This window comes from Callospermophilus lateralis, chromosome 7 (genome assembly GCF_048772815.1).
Source record: "Callospermophilus lateralis isolate mCalLat2 chromosome 7, mCalLat2.hap1, whole genome shotgun sequence".
In the NCBI taxonomy this organism is placed as follows: domain Eukaryota; kingdom Metazoa; phylum Chordata; class Mammalia; order Rodentia; family Sciuridae; genus Callospermophilus; species Callospermophilus lateralis.
Genome location: NC_135311.1, coordinates 121,310,239 through 121,328,140, shown reverse-complemented (window position 1 = coordinate 121,328,140; position 17,902 = coordinate 121,310,239). Strand labels below are relative to the sequence as shown.

Sequence of the window (17,902 nt, the reverse complement as noted above, 5' to 3'; positions counted from 1 at the left end):
GAGACCCTGTCTCTAAATAAAATATTTTAAAACATGGTTTTATTTCCACAAAAGGAGAAATATGGCTAGTAAATCATATGAAATCTAACCTCATTAGTAATCTGGAATAATTCAAGTACTTATACCTCAGTGGAATATTGTATCACACCTAGTGTACTGAAAAGTGATGATTCTAAGTGTTGTTCAAGATAATATATCAGGAGCTGAGGTTGTGGCTCAGTGATAGAGCACTTGCCTAGCATGTGTGAGGCACTGGGTTTGATTCTCAGCACCACATATAAATAAATAAAATCCATTGACAACTAAAAAAATATTTTTAAAAGAACAAAACTATATATTTAAAAAAAGATAAATATATCAGTGGGAACCTTTTGTGTATTGCTTAGCTAGTTAAATTAGCAACATACTGGAAGACAACTTTGACATTACAACTCATTCCTTAGAGCATCAATTCTCAAAACGTGGTCTGCAGGCCCCAGTGTATCCTTGTGACCACCACTTCAGAGGGTTTTTGAAGTAAAGACTAAAATGTTCTTTGCCGTTTTCACTGTATTGATATCTGTACTTATGCTTTAGCTCAAATCAAGGCAGTGGTATCAAAGAATACTAATAATCATTGTATTCTTTACCATCAACTGTATTTTTTTAAAAATAATATCCTTGGTGAGGCCAGGCTCAGTGGCCCATAGCTGTAATCCCAGTGACTTGGGAGACTAAGACAGGAGGATCCCAAGTTTGAAGCTAGTTTCAGCAACTTAGTGAGACCCTTCTCAAAAAGGCTCAGAGTGTAGCTCAGTGATATAATTCCCAGCGCCACCATAAATAAATAAATGAATGAATGAATGAATGTATATCCTTAGTGATTGATCTGGGCATGTATCTCAGTGGTAGAGTGGTTGCTTAGTATGTGCAAGCTTCTGGGTTCTGTCCCTAGCACTATAAATCAAAAGAAGACTATCCCCAATGAAGCCATACAAATTCAACCCTTGAAAAATATCTGGGGAAAAATCACCTGTGAGCTTAAGTTGTTAACTATAAACTAGACTTGATGGGGGGAGGGAGGGTACTCGTGATTGAACCCAGGGAAGCTTAACCACTGAAACACATTTCTAGCCCTTTTCTTAGCTGTATATTTTATTAGAGACAGGGTCTCGATGAGTTGCTTAGGGCCTAAATTGCTGAGGTTGGCTTTGAACTCCCAATCCTCCTGCCTCAGCCTCCGGAGCCAATGGGATTATAGGCATGCATCACTGAACCTGGCTAAACTAGCCTTTTTTTTTTTTTTTTAAGTATTTATTTTTAGTTGTTGATGAACCTTTATTTTATTCACTTATTTATATGCAGTGCTGAGAATCAAATCCAGTGCCCCACACATGCCAGGCAAGCACTTTTACCAATGAGCCACAACTCCAGTCTGACCTTTTTTAAAATATATATATTTTTTTAAAAAATTTTTAATTATTATTATTTTTGTTGTTGTTATTGTTTATTTATTTTTTAAATGGTGCTAAGGATCGAACCCAGTGCCTCACATTGCAAGGCCACATGTGCTCTGCCACATGTGCTCTGCCACTGAGCCACCTCCCCAGCCTTCTCCCCCCTTTTTTTAATGAATCTTTTTTTTTTAATATTTACTTTTTAGTTGTAGTTGGATGCCATATCTTTATTTTACTTATTTTTATGTGATGCTGAGGATTGAACCCTGGACCATGCACTTGCTAGACGAATGCTCGGCTGAGCCACAACCCCAGCCCTCTGACATTTTTTTTTTTTTTAACACTATTTTTACTTGGAAGAATGAATATCAGACAAACTATGGTTATTCGGGCTTGGATATTAGGGATTTTCATAAAATGAGTCAGTATTTGCCAATAATCCAATTTTAGCTTTTAAGCAGAATTTCAGCCGGGTGTGTGGGTGTGGTAGTGCACGCCTATAATTAATCCAGCAACTCAGGAAGATCAGTGTGTGTGTGGGGGGTGGGGGTTCTGGGGATTGAACCCAAGGCCTTGTGCATGAGAGGCAGGCACTCTATCAACTTAGCTATATCCCGAGCCCTGGCCTCAGCAATTTTGTGACACCCTGTCTAAAAAAAATAAAAAGGGCAGGGGATGTAGGTAGCTCAGTGGTAGAATGACACTGAATTCAATCTTCAGTACTGCCCTTACCCCCAAAATTTAGAATTTCAGAAAATGTATCTATCACCGATTCCTCAGTAGCTTCCCCATAGATTTGTGGGGTTTTTTTTTTTTGTTGTTGTTGTTGTTGTTTTTTTGTTGTTGTTGTTTTGGTACTGGGGATTGAACTCAGGGGTACTCAACCACTGAGCCACATCCCCAGTCGTATTTTGTATTTTATTTAGAGACGGGGTCTCACTGAGTTCCTTAGTGCCTTGCAATTGCAGAGGTTGGCTTTGAACTTGCGATTCTCCTGTCTCAGTCTCTCAAGCCACTGGGATTACAGGCATGTGCCACTGCGCCCAGCATTCCCCATAGATTTGTAACAGGAAAGAGCTAGAGGGAAAAGACCCACAGAAAAATAGATAAAGTGTGATATAGTTAAACTGTGAAATAATAGGAAAAAAATAATGAAATATAGCTACATGCAGAAACATGAGTGAATCTTAGAAACCCAGAAAATGGGGGTGAAATCACTTTCAGAAGACAAAACAGATTGTTTAGGGACATATATATGTGTGATTAATAGCAAAGACAAAAGTAAAAATGATAAAAATTCATGATAACAGGGTGTTGTTGTTGTTGGAGATGAGGGATTCTAGAATAGGGGAAGAGCCCAGGACGACTAATTTTAAGCATATTGATAATGTTCTTAGATTGGGTGATAGGTTTGCAGATAGGTATTGTATTATTTTGCTTGGTAATATCTGAATGGCTCTTTTCTTTTTTGTGGAGTGGCTTGATCATAACTTGTGATCATTTGCCCTGGCATTGTTCTGAGAAGTACTCACAGTCAAACTTGTTTTTTTTTTTTTTTTTTTTTTTCAGTGCCAGGGATTGAACCATGGGCCTTGTACATGCTAGGCAAGAGCTACCACTGAGCAATATCCCCAGCCCATTTCACATGCATTGAACTATTTAATCCTTATACAGGTTGAGCATTGAAAATTTGAAATCCCAAGTACTTTTGATCTTAAGTATTTAGGGTAAGGAGTACTCAGCCTGTAATAACTCAGTAAAATAGGAACGATCATGATTCTGTTTTTTGTTTGTTTGTTAATACTAGGGATTGAACCCAATGACACTTAACCAACTGAATCACATCCACATCTCTTTTTATTTCTTATTTTGAGACGGGGTCTCACTGAGTTGCTTAAGGCCTCACTAAGTTGTTGAGGCTGGCTTCAAACTTGGTATCTTTCTGCCTCAGCCTCCTAAGCTGCTGGGATTTCAGCTGTGTACCACTGTACCCAGCTGTGACCCTGTTTTAAAGAGAAGATCCTGGGCTGGGGATAGAGCTCAGTTGGTAGAGTGCTTGCCTTGTCTGCACAAGGCCCTGGGTTTGATTCCCTGGCACCAAAAAAAAAGAAGATCCTGAAGGAAAAAGATTAAAGGAATTTGTTCAGGTTGCTCGACTAACAAGTTGAAGAACCAGGATTTGAACCCAGACAGTCTGGTCCCTGGGCCCATACCTTTTTAACTACTCTATGTATACCAATTGCTGTGATACCACCTATGTAACAAGCTTATTATGATTAAAGGAGACTGTTGAGTATGTGTTCACCTGCCATGTTTGTAGGCATGGCACAGGAGATTTTAGGTACAGTTATTGGATTATTGGGCCTCCCTGAGAAGCATTTGTCCTACTGGAATAGGGGAGGATAGAGCATGGTTAGGAACAAGAGCACAGTGAAAAAGAAATGCTGTCTACTTGAGAGTCTTTGACACTGTGTGTGTATTTTCCCTTCTAGAGACCATGGCGAGCCCAGGAAAAGACAATTATCGAATGAAGAGCTATAAGAACAATGCCTTGAACCCCGAGGAAATGAGGCGAAGAAGAGAGGAAGAGGGCATTCAGCTCCGGAAGCAGAAGCGGGAGCAGCAAGTGGGTTAACCAGAATATTCTCAAACATTTTATTAGGGAAACGGTTTAATCGCTATGGTTAGCCTTTACCTTGACACTCAACTTTCCTTTAGGAATGTTTAGCTTAGCCACTTAGTGGGCCAGTCATTCCTAGCCCTTTTAATTTCTTTCTTTTTTTTTTTTTTTTAAGACATGTCACTAAGTTAGTTGCTTAAACTTGTGGTTCTCTTCCTCAGCATTCAGTCAGTTGGATGACAGGTGTGCAAAACAGTATCCACCTTCCAGTCTGCTTTTGTGAAGCAGCTTTAAGAAAGGGAGAACCAATCCCTAATTTGTGTCTTTTAGCCTTCAAGTTATACCTCCATGTGCCCCTTGTCTTTGTCACACTGCTGTCAGTGTAGGGTCAGTGTCCTTGAAGGCCCAGCTCCCAGACTCGTCCTTTAAGAGGCTTATCAGCCATTCTGGGCTGTCTTCTACTTGAGTTTATTCTTTTTAAGTGTCCCTCAGACTGAGACTATACTATTGCTTTACCTTACCACTGCCACATTGGTGCCTTGCTTAGATCTAGATTTAGTTATCTAACCTGCTTTTGCCCACCTTCTTGCTATACTGTTATTCCTTTCATTCAAAGCCCTTTGTCCCCTCACCTCCAATATTGGGAATTGAAACCAGGGGCACTCTACCATTGAGCTATATCCCTAGCACTTTTTGTTCTTTTATTTATTTTTATTGTTTCTAGACAGAGTTGGTCCTACTAAGTCGCTGAGGCTCTCTTCAAACTTGGCAATCTCTCTGCTTTAGCTTCCTGAGTTGCTGGGATTACAAGCAAGCATCACCAGACCCAGCACCTTCAAAACCTTTTATACCTATCATCTTTTATATAAAAGGCAAAGAAATAGTGTTATTTGTTTTTTGTTTTGTTCTGTTTGCTTATAAAAATGTAAACTGGTTGGGGTTGTGGCTCAGCAGCAGAGCTCTCACCTAACACAGTGCAAGGCGCTGGGTTCAATCCTCAGGACTACATAAAAATAAATTTAAAAATAAAGGTATTGTGTCCAACTACAACTTAAAAAAGAAAAAATGTGAACAATTAGCCAGGTGTGGTGGCACATGCCTGTAATCCTAGCAGCCCAGAAGCCTGAGGCAGGAGGATCACAAGTTCAAAGTCAGCCTCAGCAATTTAGTGAGAACCTATTTCAAAATAAAAATTTGAAAAGATCTAGGGATATGATTCAATGGTTAATAATGTCTCAGGTTCAATACCCAGAACCAACTTTTTTTTTTTTTTTTTTATTGCCAGGAATTGAACCCAGGGGTGCTAGCCACTGACTAAGCCCCATCCCCACCCTTTTTTATATTTTATTTAGAGACAAGGTGTCTCTGAGTTGCTTAGGGCCTTGCTAAGTTGCTGAGGCTGGCTTTGAACTCGAGATCCTCCTGCCTTAGCTTCCTGCGCCACTGAAATGATATGTGTCTGCCACCAGGCCAGGCAGTAAAAAAAATTTTTTTTGAAAAGTGAACAATTCTATTGATGTAACATAAAAATAAAGCTATATATAGGACTGAGGTTGTGGCTTGGCGGTAGAGTGCACACCTAGCACATGTGAGATCCTGGGTTCAATCGTCAGCACCACATCAGAATAAATAAATAAAATAATGGTTTAAATAAAAGAAAGAATAAAGCTTTTTGTGGTATTATTCCATGTCAGTATTTAAAGCTTGGCATCCTTTTCTCAGTTACTTTACCATTTGCTTGTCAGTTATGCCATAATTTAACATTGGATTATTGGTGTTTTGATTTGGTTTGTTTCAATGAGTAGTCTTACCATTTTTCTTCACTTTACTTTTAGCTTTTTAAACGAAGAAATGTGGAGCTGATTAATGAAGAAGCCGCCATGTTTGATAGTCTCCTCATGGACTCCTATGTGAGCTCTACAACTGGGGTAAGGCCCTTGTATGTGCCTGATGCAGACCAGGGACATATTTGCTTCTACAGAATAGAAATTGGATGGTTCATGTCATTTAGTAGCTTTGCCAATAATGCTAAGCTCTTTCTTCCATGGGCCATTTTATAGATGGTCAGGGTTTGGTTTGTTTTTTTTTTTTTTTTTTTTTTTTTTTGGTACTGGGGATTGAACTCAGGGGTACTTGACCATTGAACCACATCCCTGGCCCTATTTTGTATTTTATTTAGAGACAGGGTCTCACTGAGTTGCTTAGCGCCTCGCTTTTTGCTGAGGCTGGCTTTGAATTCACAATCCTCCTGTCTCAGCCTCCCAAGTCACTGGGGTTACAGGCATGCTCCACCTGGTCAGTTTAAAGAGTCAAAAAGCATTTATCTCTGATAGAAACACCTGAGGAAACAAGAGAAGACATTTTTTGCCTCAGAGATTAGGAATCACTTCTAAATGTTCCAACTTGAAGCAGCCATGGGTTAAACGAACGCTTTCTCCTAAGCTACTATGCCATCCTCTTACCCTAAAATTTTATAAAGAAGGATGCCAAGCAAGAGTGTGTGCTCACAGCCGGGTGTGGTAGTATATGCCTATAATCCCAACGGCTCGGGAGGCTGAGACAGGAGGCAAATAAAATACAAAATAGGACTGGGTATGTGGCTCAGTGGTCAAGTGCCCCTGAGTTCAATTCCTAGTACCAAAAGAAAAAAAAAAGTGTGTTTACATCTGTGTTCACATTTGGTTCTGGTGTTGGTTTGCAAAGTCCTAAACTTGTTTTATATTCTAGGAGAGTGTGATCACAAGAGAGATGGTGGAGATGCTCTTTTCTGATGATTCTGACTTGCAATTAGCAACCACACAGAAATTCCGGAAACTGCTGTCCAAAGGTATAAAGTCTAGTCATTTTTGAAGAAACCCTATATGATTTAGCTTCTTTCCTTTCACTAGTATCAACTGTTCTGCCTCTTAATTATTCTGCTCTAACCCTTCTGGCTTTGGCATCTCTCTCTTTTTTTTATTTTTCAATATTTATTTTTTTAATTATAGGTGGACATAATATCTTCATGTTTATTTTATGTGCTGCTGAGGATCAAACCCAGGGCCTCATGCTTTCAAGGCAAACGCTGTACCACTGAGCTACAACCCCAGCCCCCTACCTACCTTTTTATTTCACCATTTACTTCTATCTAAAAATGTCAAGCTATCCCCTACACTCAGCAGCTTTTAATCTCCTTACTTATGTCCTTCTCCCCCCCCCCCCCAATCTCTACAGGCAATTGGGATTTCTTACATAAAATAGCATAGTATTGACCTATACCTATCCTCTGGTATATTCTAGGCTCATCCCCAGATTATTAAATATCTAATACAGTGTAAATGCTATGTAAATAATTGTTACATTATCTAGGAAATAATGACAAACAGAGAAAAGTCTATATAGTTTTTTTTTTTTTCTTTTTTTCCCTTTTGGTACTGGGAATCAAATTCATGGCACTCTACCACTGAACTGTATCCCAGGGTTTGCAAATATTTTTTACAGACATTTGGTTGGATATACAGATGCAGAGGGTAAATATACTTCCTTTTTTTAATATTTATTTTTTAATTTTTGTTGGACACAATACCTTTATTTATATATATTTATGTGGTGGTGCTAAGGATCGAACCCAGGGTCCCGCATGTGCTAGGCAAGCCCTCTACTGCTGAGCCACAATCCCAGCCCAAATATACTTCTTCTAATAAGAGAAACTCTCTTCCCCACTAGGATGTAAGTTCTGAGAAGGTAGAGACTTTGGGTTTTGTTCACTAGTATAGAACTGCATGGCACATAGTTGCTCTAAAAGAACTAGTTGTGTGAGCTGGGATTGTGACTCTGTGGTAGAGCGCTTGCCTACCATGTGTGAGGCACTGGGTTCGATTCTTAGCACTGCATATAAATAAATGAATAAAATAAAGGTCCATCAACATCTAAAAAAAATATTTTAAAAAATATTGGTTGTGTGAGCTGGGCACACAGTGGTGCATGCCTATAATCTTCATTACCCCCACCCCCACAAAAAAGGGGGGGCAGCCTGCCCCAGTACCAAAGGAAAAAAAACTAATAATAGTATGTATATATATGATGTATGATAGGAAAAATACTTCTTACTCCAGTATATTAAGCATTCCTCCCAAGAAAAGACTACTGGTCTTAGAAGGGAAATGTGCTCATCCTTTGGACTTTCCTCTTTCCCTTATCATTTTGCACTTACATTCATTCAGTAGATCAAAGTAAGCATATCTAAATTAGGAATGATTTTATACTTCAGCATGACACCTATATTATGCAGTTCAGAAATGAGAAGGTATTTTTAAAACAATCTTACCAAAAGAGTATTTGGGAATGTTTGTAAGGGTGGTCAGAAATATCTAAGAAAGATTGTGAATTCACCCCAGTAAACGGATTAGCCAAAGCCTCTCCTTACTTTTCATCTTTCCCCCTCTTAACTCTTCCAGAGCCTAGTCCACCAATAGATGAAGTTATCAACACTCCAGGAGTAGTTGATCGGTTTGTAGAGTTTCTGAAGAGGAATGAGAATTGTACATTACAGGTAAACCCTAGGGGAATGCATGACCAGATGAAAGCCCTTCATCCAAGAAATTACAGTGAGATGTTTCTGCATCTCTCAGGAAATAGACAATAGTAATATGAAGAAACATTTAAGGGAATTGTCAGTTTTCCTCAGAGGTCTTGGCTTCAAAGAAGAGAGCCAAAATCTCTTAAACAATCTCAATGTGCCAGGCATTGTGGTACACGCTTGTAATCCCAGCTGTTTGGGTGGTTGAGACAAGAGGATCAAGTTTTAGGCCTGCCTGGGAACTTAGCAAGACCCTGTCTCAAAATAAAAAATAAAAAGGGCTGGAGACATACTCATGATAGAATACTTAATTAGCATGCATGAGATCCTGGGTCTGAACCCTAGTAGGAAAAAAAAAATTCTCTTAAACTTAGCTAATGTGAGGTAACATTAGCTAGATTTAAGCATTTCCCAGTATATATGTACTTCAAAGGGACCCATGGTGGTATGGTGGTGCAGGATTAAATAAAGCCCATTTAAGCCCAGTTCCATCTTTACCATGTGTCAGTATCATATCAGTGCTCTTCCCCCAATTTAAAGTGGGGAGGGGAGAGACTTGTGTTTGGTTTTGTTTTCACTTACGGGCAAGAGGCTTAGTGTTTTGAACCAACTGGTAGGCATGATTGCTCAGACCTCTCAATCATGGCTTAATCTCACTTTCAGTTTGAAGCTGCCTGGGCTCTAACAAACATTGCCTCTGGAACCTCTCAGCAGACCAAAATTGTCATTGAAGCAGGGGCTGTTCCCATTTTTATAGAGCTGCTTAACTCAGACTTTGAGGATGTACAGGAACAGGTAATGCTCACATTTGGTTAAATTCTTAATGGCATCAATAATATAAAAAGTGTGTGTGTGTATGTTTGTCCCAGTTCTTGGTATAGTGCTCTTAAATTGGTGGGAATTTTCTGAGTGACAAGCATCTTTTGTTGCTTATAGAACTCCTTTGGAACACACCTGAATATATGCGATGAGTGACTTAGAGGGGAACCTCTTGGTAGCCTTCAGATGATTTTGGTCACCAGAAAGACGAAATGTAGGATTAAAGGGTGGGAACTCAGCCCCACCTCCCACACATATCCCCAGGAAGTGGTATGAAGGAGTCTGGAGATGGGATTATAAGAACTCTTGAACAATGGAACTTCCTGGGTTGGCAAGCACATCCATGTGCGAGAAAAGTGTCAGAGGGCACGGAGGCTTTGCATCTCCATTCTCTCCTACTCCATACCTTTCCCCATGCATGTCTTCCATTTGGCTGTTCCTGAGCCTTATCTTTTATAATAAACTGGGTAAATGTGATGTTTTCTTGAATTCTCTGTGTCATTCCAGTTAATTATCAAATCTAAGAAAGAAATGTAGGAATCCCCAGTTTTATAGTTGATCAGTCAGAAGTACAGGTGGTCCCTAGGGCTTGTGACTGGTATCTGAAGGGGCGGGGGGTCTTCTGGAACTGACCTGTGGCATTTGCTAACTTCAAGAGTTAGTGTCAGAATTAAATTATTGGACACATAGTGTCAGATAATTGTTAGTGTGGGAAGAATTCCATATATTTTGTGTCAGAAGTAATGTTGGAAGAGACACAACAGTGATTCAGTACTCACAGATTATGGAGATATAGGTAGGACTTCCAGGCTGAGCATAGTGGCTCAAGCCTGTAATCCCAGCGATTTAGGAGGCTGAGGCCAGAGGATCACAAATTCAAAACCAGCCTCAGCAATTTAGCAAGGCTCTAAGCAGTTTAGTGAGACCATCCCAAAATAAAATGGGCTGGAAATGTGGCTCAGTAGTTAAGCACCACTGGCTTCAATCTCTAGTATCAAAAATAAAAAGAACTTCCATTTCCTCCACTGAATTTTTGCTAGTTGAATGGAAACGGAAGAGTAGTTAATGGGATCTTTCCTCCATTGCTATGTATAGAATTGGCTTCCAGGATGGCTATTAGAATGCAACTTTCTGGTCACTTATTTTCCTGGGGTGTCAGGATGGTGGGTTCTGGATTTGGTTTCTCTGGAGACAGCAGTACTGTCTTCCTCTACTGAACTATGACTTCCTAAGGGAAAATTCCTTGTAGAACATGTGCTCAATAAGGACTTTCACAGGGAGGTTTCCTGAGCTTGTGTAGTATGTCTCAGGCCTTGATTGACATTGTTCTCAGCCTACTGGGTATTCTGCAGGACTGAATGCAAGGTTATTAGAGAAGGTACCAGGCTCTGTTGATGACAGTTTTATTATCCCCTTTTCAGGCAGTCTGGGCTCTAGGAAACATAGCTGGAGATAGTTCCATTTGCCGAGATTACGTCTTGAACTGTTCCATCCTTAATCCTTTGTTAACGTGAGTAATTAAAATTATTTGCACCTGGGGCATCTATAGATGGCCTTGTGCCAGGTCATTTGGGGACAATTTACTTGATCTCTAAAGATAACAGATAAATACAAAAACCTTAGAAGTGCATTCCGATCCTCAAAAATTTTATCTTTTACTTTACATAAAAGATGTATTTTGAGACTAAGAAACTTTTGCCCCTGGTCTGTGTTAAGGAATGCCATGTTCCTTAACCTCATAATTCTACAGAACCTTATGTTTGTCATATCTGCTTTATTGAACCAAGGAGAAAAGAAATCCAACCTTCTCTAAAATGTATTGATTTGCTGTAGGATTATTCATAGATACATTGGACAATTTTGTTGTAAATCATAGATCAAAGGCCCCATGAAAAGTCATCTAGGCCCCTCTCTCATTCCCTTCTCCACCCCATATTAGAGTAAGCTACATCTAAACCAAAAGATATGAATGAACTTCTCTTGCTCATAGACTACCAGTGTCACTTTCTTGAGAATGGAAAGTGATAGGAAATCATTCCATTACTGCCTAATACCCTCCTACTCTTTGTACAGGAATTGTGCACAGACTTAGGGGCACAATGAGTCCTACTTAAAATCTTTTAGGCTTATTTAAAGTCTGTCCTCTGTTTGGTCACTGTTATCTGTGGTGTTAACTAGCTACAGCTGGTCCTCTGCAGAAGCCAGCCAAATCACTCTATTAGTTTAGTTCTATGAGAAAGTGGCTGCTAGAGTCTTAGGGTCTGATTGGATTTTCCCCCTTCCTCTGAGGTTTGAGCATCTATGCCAGGGCATCAGTGCTTAGGATCTGGCTTTGCTCTTTCCTTCAGACTCCTCACCAAGTCCACACGACTGACAATGACACGGAATGCAGTCTGGGCCCTGTCAAATCTCTGCCGAGGGAAGAATCCACCCCCAGAGTTCGCAAAGGTGAGAGAGCTGCTTCTCAGTCCCTGAGGATAGTTGATTCATCATGTGGAGTTTTTAACGTCTTTAGGTTTCCCTTTGAGTCTCAAATCTCAGGAGTCAGTTGTTAGTAAAGTAGGTGATCTTGCATGCCTAGATGGTAAAAGTAAAAAGTAGGCCTGAGGTTTAATAATAGATTCCCCCGGATCTAGAATTACTTCTTGGGGCAGGGGTTAGCAATGTTAGTGTTAGTAATAGAGCTGATGTAACCCTGTCCCCGTGTGAGTCCTTCTCACTCTGCTTCCAACAGGTCTCTCCTTGTTTGCCTGTACTATCTCGCCTACTCTTCAGCAGTGACTCAGACTTACTGGCAGATGCTTGCTGGGCTCTCTCTTACCTGTCTGATGGCCCCAATGAGAAGATCCAAGCAGTCATAGACTCTGGAGTCTGCCGGAGATTGGTAGAGCTTTTGATGTGAGTGGTTTCAGGGTAAAGGTTCCCAAAGGTTCTCCAAGCTCATGCCAAAGAGCTGCAGCTAGCAGTTTGTTGTCCTGCTCAGGTGTGGAGGCATGAGGCTGTTGCCAGCCCTGGTGGTCAGCAGTGCTGAATATGGTATGCTGGCTCTCCACTGATCAGATCTTCTCCTCTGTAGGCACAACGATAACAAAGTGGCTTCTCCTGCCCTGAGAGCTGTGGGTAACATTGTCACTGGGGATGACATCCAGACCCAGGTAAGGAAAAGGAATGTCTAGTATCCTAACTAAAACTAATTATAATATTTTGGTTTTTTTGTTTTGGGGTTTTTTGTTTGTTTGTTTGTTTGTTTGTTTTTTGGTGATCCTAGGGATTGAATCTAGGGTCTCTTATGTGCTGGACAGGTACTCTACCACTGAACTACATCCTCAGTCAATTCAGGCCAGCTATGGGAGAGCATTGTGGAGAACTTTCCTGCCTGATGGAAGGTGGCATGGCATAGCAGAGAAAGCATAGTCTTGAGTAAAACAATTCCAGCTTTCCCAGCACTATATGATCATAGTTGATTGGTTTCTTCATTTCTTCTACAAATCAGAATCTGATCATCATCATCATCATCCAATTAGTTCTTGTGAAAGAAAACAAAATACAATAACTGCACTGAGTGGGATATTATAAAGTCATTAAGTCTGAGCTGTGATCCTTTTGAGATATGGAAACCTATACCCCTCTATCCTAGACCTTTAGGAACCCATTGACATTACCTCATGTTAATATAAGCACCTCCAAGCCAGGTGTGGGTGTAATCCCACTGACAGTAGAAGCTGGGACAGGAGAATTGCTTCAGCCCAGGAGTTTGACATCATTACAGTATTCTTTCTTTAATTTTGTTTTGTTGTTGTTTTTCTGGTACTGGGGATTGAATCCAGGGCCTTGCCATATAGGCAAGTATTCAAATTGGGCTACATCCTCAACCCAAGCCTGAGTTTGGGACTACCCTGGGCAACATAGTGAGATCTCGTTTCAAAAAAAATAACCTCTAGATGGTCATGATGGTACATGCCTATAATCCCAGAGACTCTGGAGGCTGAAACAGGAGAATCATAAATTTGAGGGCTGCCTCAGCAACTTTGCCTTAAGTGATTTTTAAAAAAATTTTTTTTTAATTATAGATGGACACAATTTCTTTATTTTGTTTATTTTTATGTGGTGCTGAGAATCGAACCCAGTACCTCACATGTGTGAGGTAAGTGCTCTGCCACTGAGCTGTAAACCCAGCCCCTGACTTAAGCAATTTAGTGAGAATCTGTCTCAGTAAATAAAGAATTGGGAATGTAGCTCAGTGGTGCCTCTGTGTTTAATCCCCAATGCCTAAATAAACAAACAAACAAACAAACAAACAAACAAATAAATAAATAAATAACCTCTCCAGTGAGGACACAGTAGCCAGTTTCCCCTGGCTAGAGGTATAGGTATTCCACAGAGGCTCCAAAGGCTGAGAGAGGAGAATCGCAAGTTCAAAGCCAGCTTTAGCAATGGTGAGGCACTAAGCAACTCAGTGAGACCCTGTCTCTAAATAAGATACAAAATAGGGCTGGGGATGTGGGTCAGTGATTGAGTGCCCAAGTTCAATCCCTGGTACTTCGTCATCAAAAAAAAAAAAAAAAAGATATATGGGTATTCTTATAGTTGGCATAATTTTGTGGGATTCCTTTTTTTTTTTTTTTAATGGTACTGGGGATTGAACCCAGATCCACATCTCCAGACCTTTTTGATTTTATAAGTAAGAAATCTCTCACTCAACACCCATACCCTCATTTTATTTTATTTTATTTTACTTATTTATTTATTTATTTTTATTGCTTGTTCAAAACATTACAAAGCTCTTGACATATCATATTTCATACATTAGATTCAAGTCATACCCTCATTTTCTAAATCATTTTGTGTATGTGTGTGAGATGTGGGTATGTGCATCCATGTATTTGCATGCTGTACTCAAACATTAAAATATAACAAAATTTATCATTTTAGCCATTTCCAAGTATATAGTTCAGTGACATTAAATATAGTCACATTGTTATTCAGTCATCACTACCATCCATCTATAGAACTTTTCATTATCTCAGACTGAAACTCTATACCCATTACACAATAACTCCCCATTGTTCCATCGTCTGTACTCTAGTAACCACCATTCTACTGTCTGTGTGACTTTGACTTCTGTAACTACCTCATATAAATGGAATTTATTTTGTTTGGATTATTTCACTTAGCATAATAAGTTACTCCTTCCGGGTTCATTCATGTACCATGTGTCAATTTCCTTTGTAAGGTGAAATAATATTCCATTATATGTATATACCACATTTTCAAATCCATTGTCTGTGGACATTTGGGTTGTTTCTACCTTGAAGCTTCTATGAATAATGCTGTTACGAACATTATTATTGTACAAATATTTGTTTAGGTTCATGTTTTTGCTTCTGTGGGTATACACCCACCAGTGAATTATTGGATGGTTTTCTGTTTCATATTTATTGTTTGTTTGTTTGTTTTGCAGTGCTAGGGATTGTGCCCAGGAGTACTCTCTCTGTATTACATTCCTGTCCTTTTAATTTTTTGAAACATAGTCTCACTAAATGCCCAATTTGGCCTTGATCCTGCTGCTTCAGCCTCCTGAATAGCTAGGATTATAAGCATGGAGCACTACACCCATCTATGTTTAATTTTTTTGAGGAACCATCATATTGCTTTTTTAGCTGCTACATCATTTTGTATTCCAGATTCCAGTGTGTACCAGGTTCTCTACATCCTTCCAACACTTGTTATTTCTGGGGTTTTTTGTTGTTTTTATAACAACTATCCTAATGGGTATAAAGTGATATCTCATTGTGGCTAGATTTGCATATCCCTAATTAGTGATGTTGAGCATCTTTTTGTGTGCTTATTTGACCATCTAAATATCTTTCTTGGAGAGAAGTCTATTCAAGTCCTTTGCCTTTTTTTTTTTTAAGTTGAACACAATATAATCTTTATTTTATTTATTTATTTTTATGTGGTGCTGAGGATCAAACCAAAGGCCTCGCACTTGATAGGCGAGTGCTCTACTGCTGAGCCACAACCCCAGCCCTCCTTTGCCTTTTTTGTTGTTGTTTTGGGAAGGTACTTGGGGGTTGACCCTAAGGGTGCTTTACCACTGATCTATATCCTTAGTCCTTTTTATTTTTTATTTTGAGACAGGTTTTTGCTAAGTTGCTGAGGTTCTCACTAAATGTGCTGAGGTTGGCCTCAAACTAGCAGTCTTACCTCAGCCTCCCAAGTTACTGGGATTGGAAGCATACACCACCACTTTCATTTTTATTTCTTTTTCATATTTTTAGTTGTAGATGGATACAATACCTTTATTTTGTTTATTTAGTTTTATATACTGCTGGGGATCAAACCCAGGGTCTCACACATGCTAGGCAAGTACTCTACCACTGAGCTACAATCCCAGCCCCACTTTTATTTTTTATTTGGTTATTTAGGAGGTTATTTTGTTATTTAGTTGTAAGTTCTTTTTGTACTGGATATTAATTATCAGGTAAGTATTTTCGCTCTGTGATTGTTTGGTACTGGGGATTAAACCCAGGGACACTCACTCAATCACTGTGTGCTACATTCCCAGCCCTTTTTATTTTTTATTTTGAGGCAAAAATTGCCTAAGTTGCCCAAACTGGCCTTGAATTTGCAAATCCTCCTGACCCAGCTTCCCAAGTAGCCGGGATTACAGGTATGCACCACTGTGCCTGTCTTGTTTATAAGTCTCAGTACACAACCTTTTAATTTTTATTTACCTGATTTTTGTTCCATTTTCTATTCTTACGGTGTTCTAGGTCATTCTTAACTGTTCAGCCCTCCCTTGCCTCCTCCATTTGCTGAGCAGCTCCAAGGAGTCAATCCGGAAGGAAGCTTGCTGGACCATTTCAAATATCACTGCTGGCAACAGGGCTCAAATACAGGTAGAACAAACAGAGAAATTGAGGGATCTGGGGATGCATCAAGATATGGAAGACTGGGTTTTTTACTTCCAGAAAAAGAATGTTTTTTCCTTTAGAAATTGGGTTCAAGGTCCTAGGAGTGGAGCTCAGCAGTGGTCCTCATGCCTAGCATGCACAAAATCTTGTATTAGATCCCAGCAACCTTCCCCTGCAAAAATAATAATAATAATAAGAAGAAGAAGAAGAAGAAGAAGAAGTAAACCCAGAAATTGTAGTCAGTGTGCTATTGGTCAAAGATCCCATGTAGTGGAAGCTAGGTTATCTCATATGTAGGAAAAACAAAGATCTCCTAGGCAGAGGATGATACCTAATTCTTAACTCATTTTTTAGCTGGATTTGCTTTCTCTCCTTGAGCTAACTATCTCCCTCCATGCCCCTTTCCTCAATTCTCTTTCAAGGCTGTCATAGATGCAAACATCTTCCCTGTGTTGATTGAAATCCTTCAGAAAGCAGAATTTCGTACAAGGAAAGAAGCAGCCTGGGCCATCACCAATGCCACATCAGGAGGAACCCCTGAGCAGATCAGGTATTATATTCCTCTCTTGAATGGTATGTGTTTTCTCCTTCTTTGCTTATAGTTTACAAATATCCTATAAACTGCTTTTACTAGGATAGTTTTGCCCCTGGGTGCAGCTGCAATAAGTTTTAAATGGTAAGCTGCTACAGTGATAATGGAATTTGGAATAGATTCCTATAGACCATGACTTATAGTGCCTCTTTTCCCTCCGAGAATAGAAACCTTTGGCAGAGACACAACCATCCCTCCCCTATCTGAAATCAGTGTAGTTTCCATTATTCATACACCTAAATGAACTAGTCAAAATGAACTAGACCAATAACTGGCAGGGTAGAGAGATGAATGACTCAGAGAAGGGATGGGTAACTCAGTAAGTGTGGATTGCTGGGCACTGGGGCTGTAGCTTAGTGGAAGAGTGCTTGCCTAGCCCATGTGAAGCACTGGGTTCAATCCTTAGCACCACATAAAAATAAACAAAAACATGCTATCCAGAAAAAAGGGGGCGGGGTGTAGATTGCTGAGAATGTTGACATGTATGACAGAAACCCACAAGACAAGCACCTGCCCAGCATTTCACTTGCTCTGCCCTAATTTTAAACTTGCCTCATCTCTGGCCCCTAGGTACCTGGTGTCACTGGGCTGTATCAAACCGCTGTGTGACTTGCTAACTGTGATGGATTCAAAGATTGTGCAAGTGGCCCTCAATGGACTAGAGAACATTCTTCGGCTTGGAGAGCAAGAGGGCAAGCGCAGTGGCTCAGGGGTCAATCCCTACTGTGGCCTCATTGAAGAAGCCTATGGTATGTTCCCTTTTCCTGACATCACCTCTCCCTTAAGTGGAAAGATTCTAAGTTAGAACCTGGGACTGTAGGCCTCCAAAGCCAAAGACAAATATGTATGTTGAGGGGGAGAGGGGTTAGCAAGCATCCATAGCTTACGTGAGCCTTGTCTGTCTCCAAAACCAGTGAAGAACTCCTATGCTAGCCAAGTTCTGCCATCCACAGGGTTTCA

The 17,902-nt window shown here is 40.0% G+C and overlaps 1 protein-coding gene across 2 annotated transcripts in view; it reads left to right on the top strand.

The window, feature by feature from the left end:
* The window catches only part of Kpna6 (karyopherin subunit alpha 6), a 60,296-nt gene that overhangs the window by 36,510 nt on the left and 5,884 nt on the right, over positions 1-17,902 (top strand). For both annotated transcript variants that reach the window (XM_076860845.2, XM_076860846.2), the window contains exons 2-13: positions 3,929-4,062; positions 5,892-5,984; positions 6,784-6,883; positions 8,493-8,587; positions 9,278-9,409; positions 10,855-10,943; positions 11,782-11,881; positions 12,168-12,331; positions 12,510-12,588; positions 16,210-16,335; positions 16,773-16,900; positions 17,513-17,691. In XM_076860845.2, the coding sequence (XP_076716960.1) occupies positions 3,929-4,062; positions 5,892-5,984; positions 6,784-6,883; positions 8,493-8,587; positions 9,278-9,409; positions 10,855-10,943; positions 11,782-11,881; positions 12,168-12,331; positions 12,510-12,588; positions 16,210-16,335; positions 16,773-16,900; positions 17,513-17,691 (1,419 nt within the window). The remainder of the gene's footprint in view (positions 1-3,928; positions 4,063-5,891; positions 5,985-6,783; positions 6,884-8,492; positions 8,588-9,277; positions 9,410-10,854; positions 10,944-11,781; positions 11,882-12,167; positions 12,332-12,509; positions 12,589-16,209; positions 16,336-16,772; positions 16,901-17,512; positions 17,692-17,902) is intronic.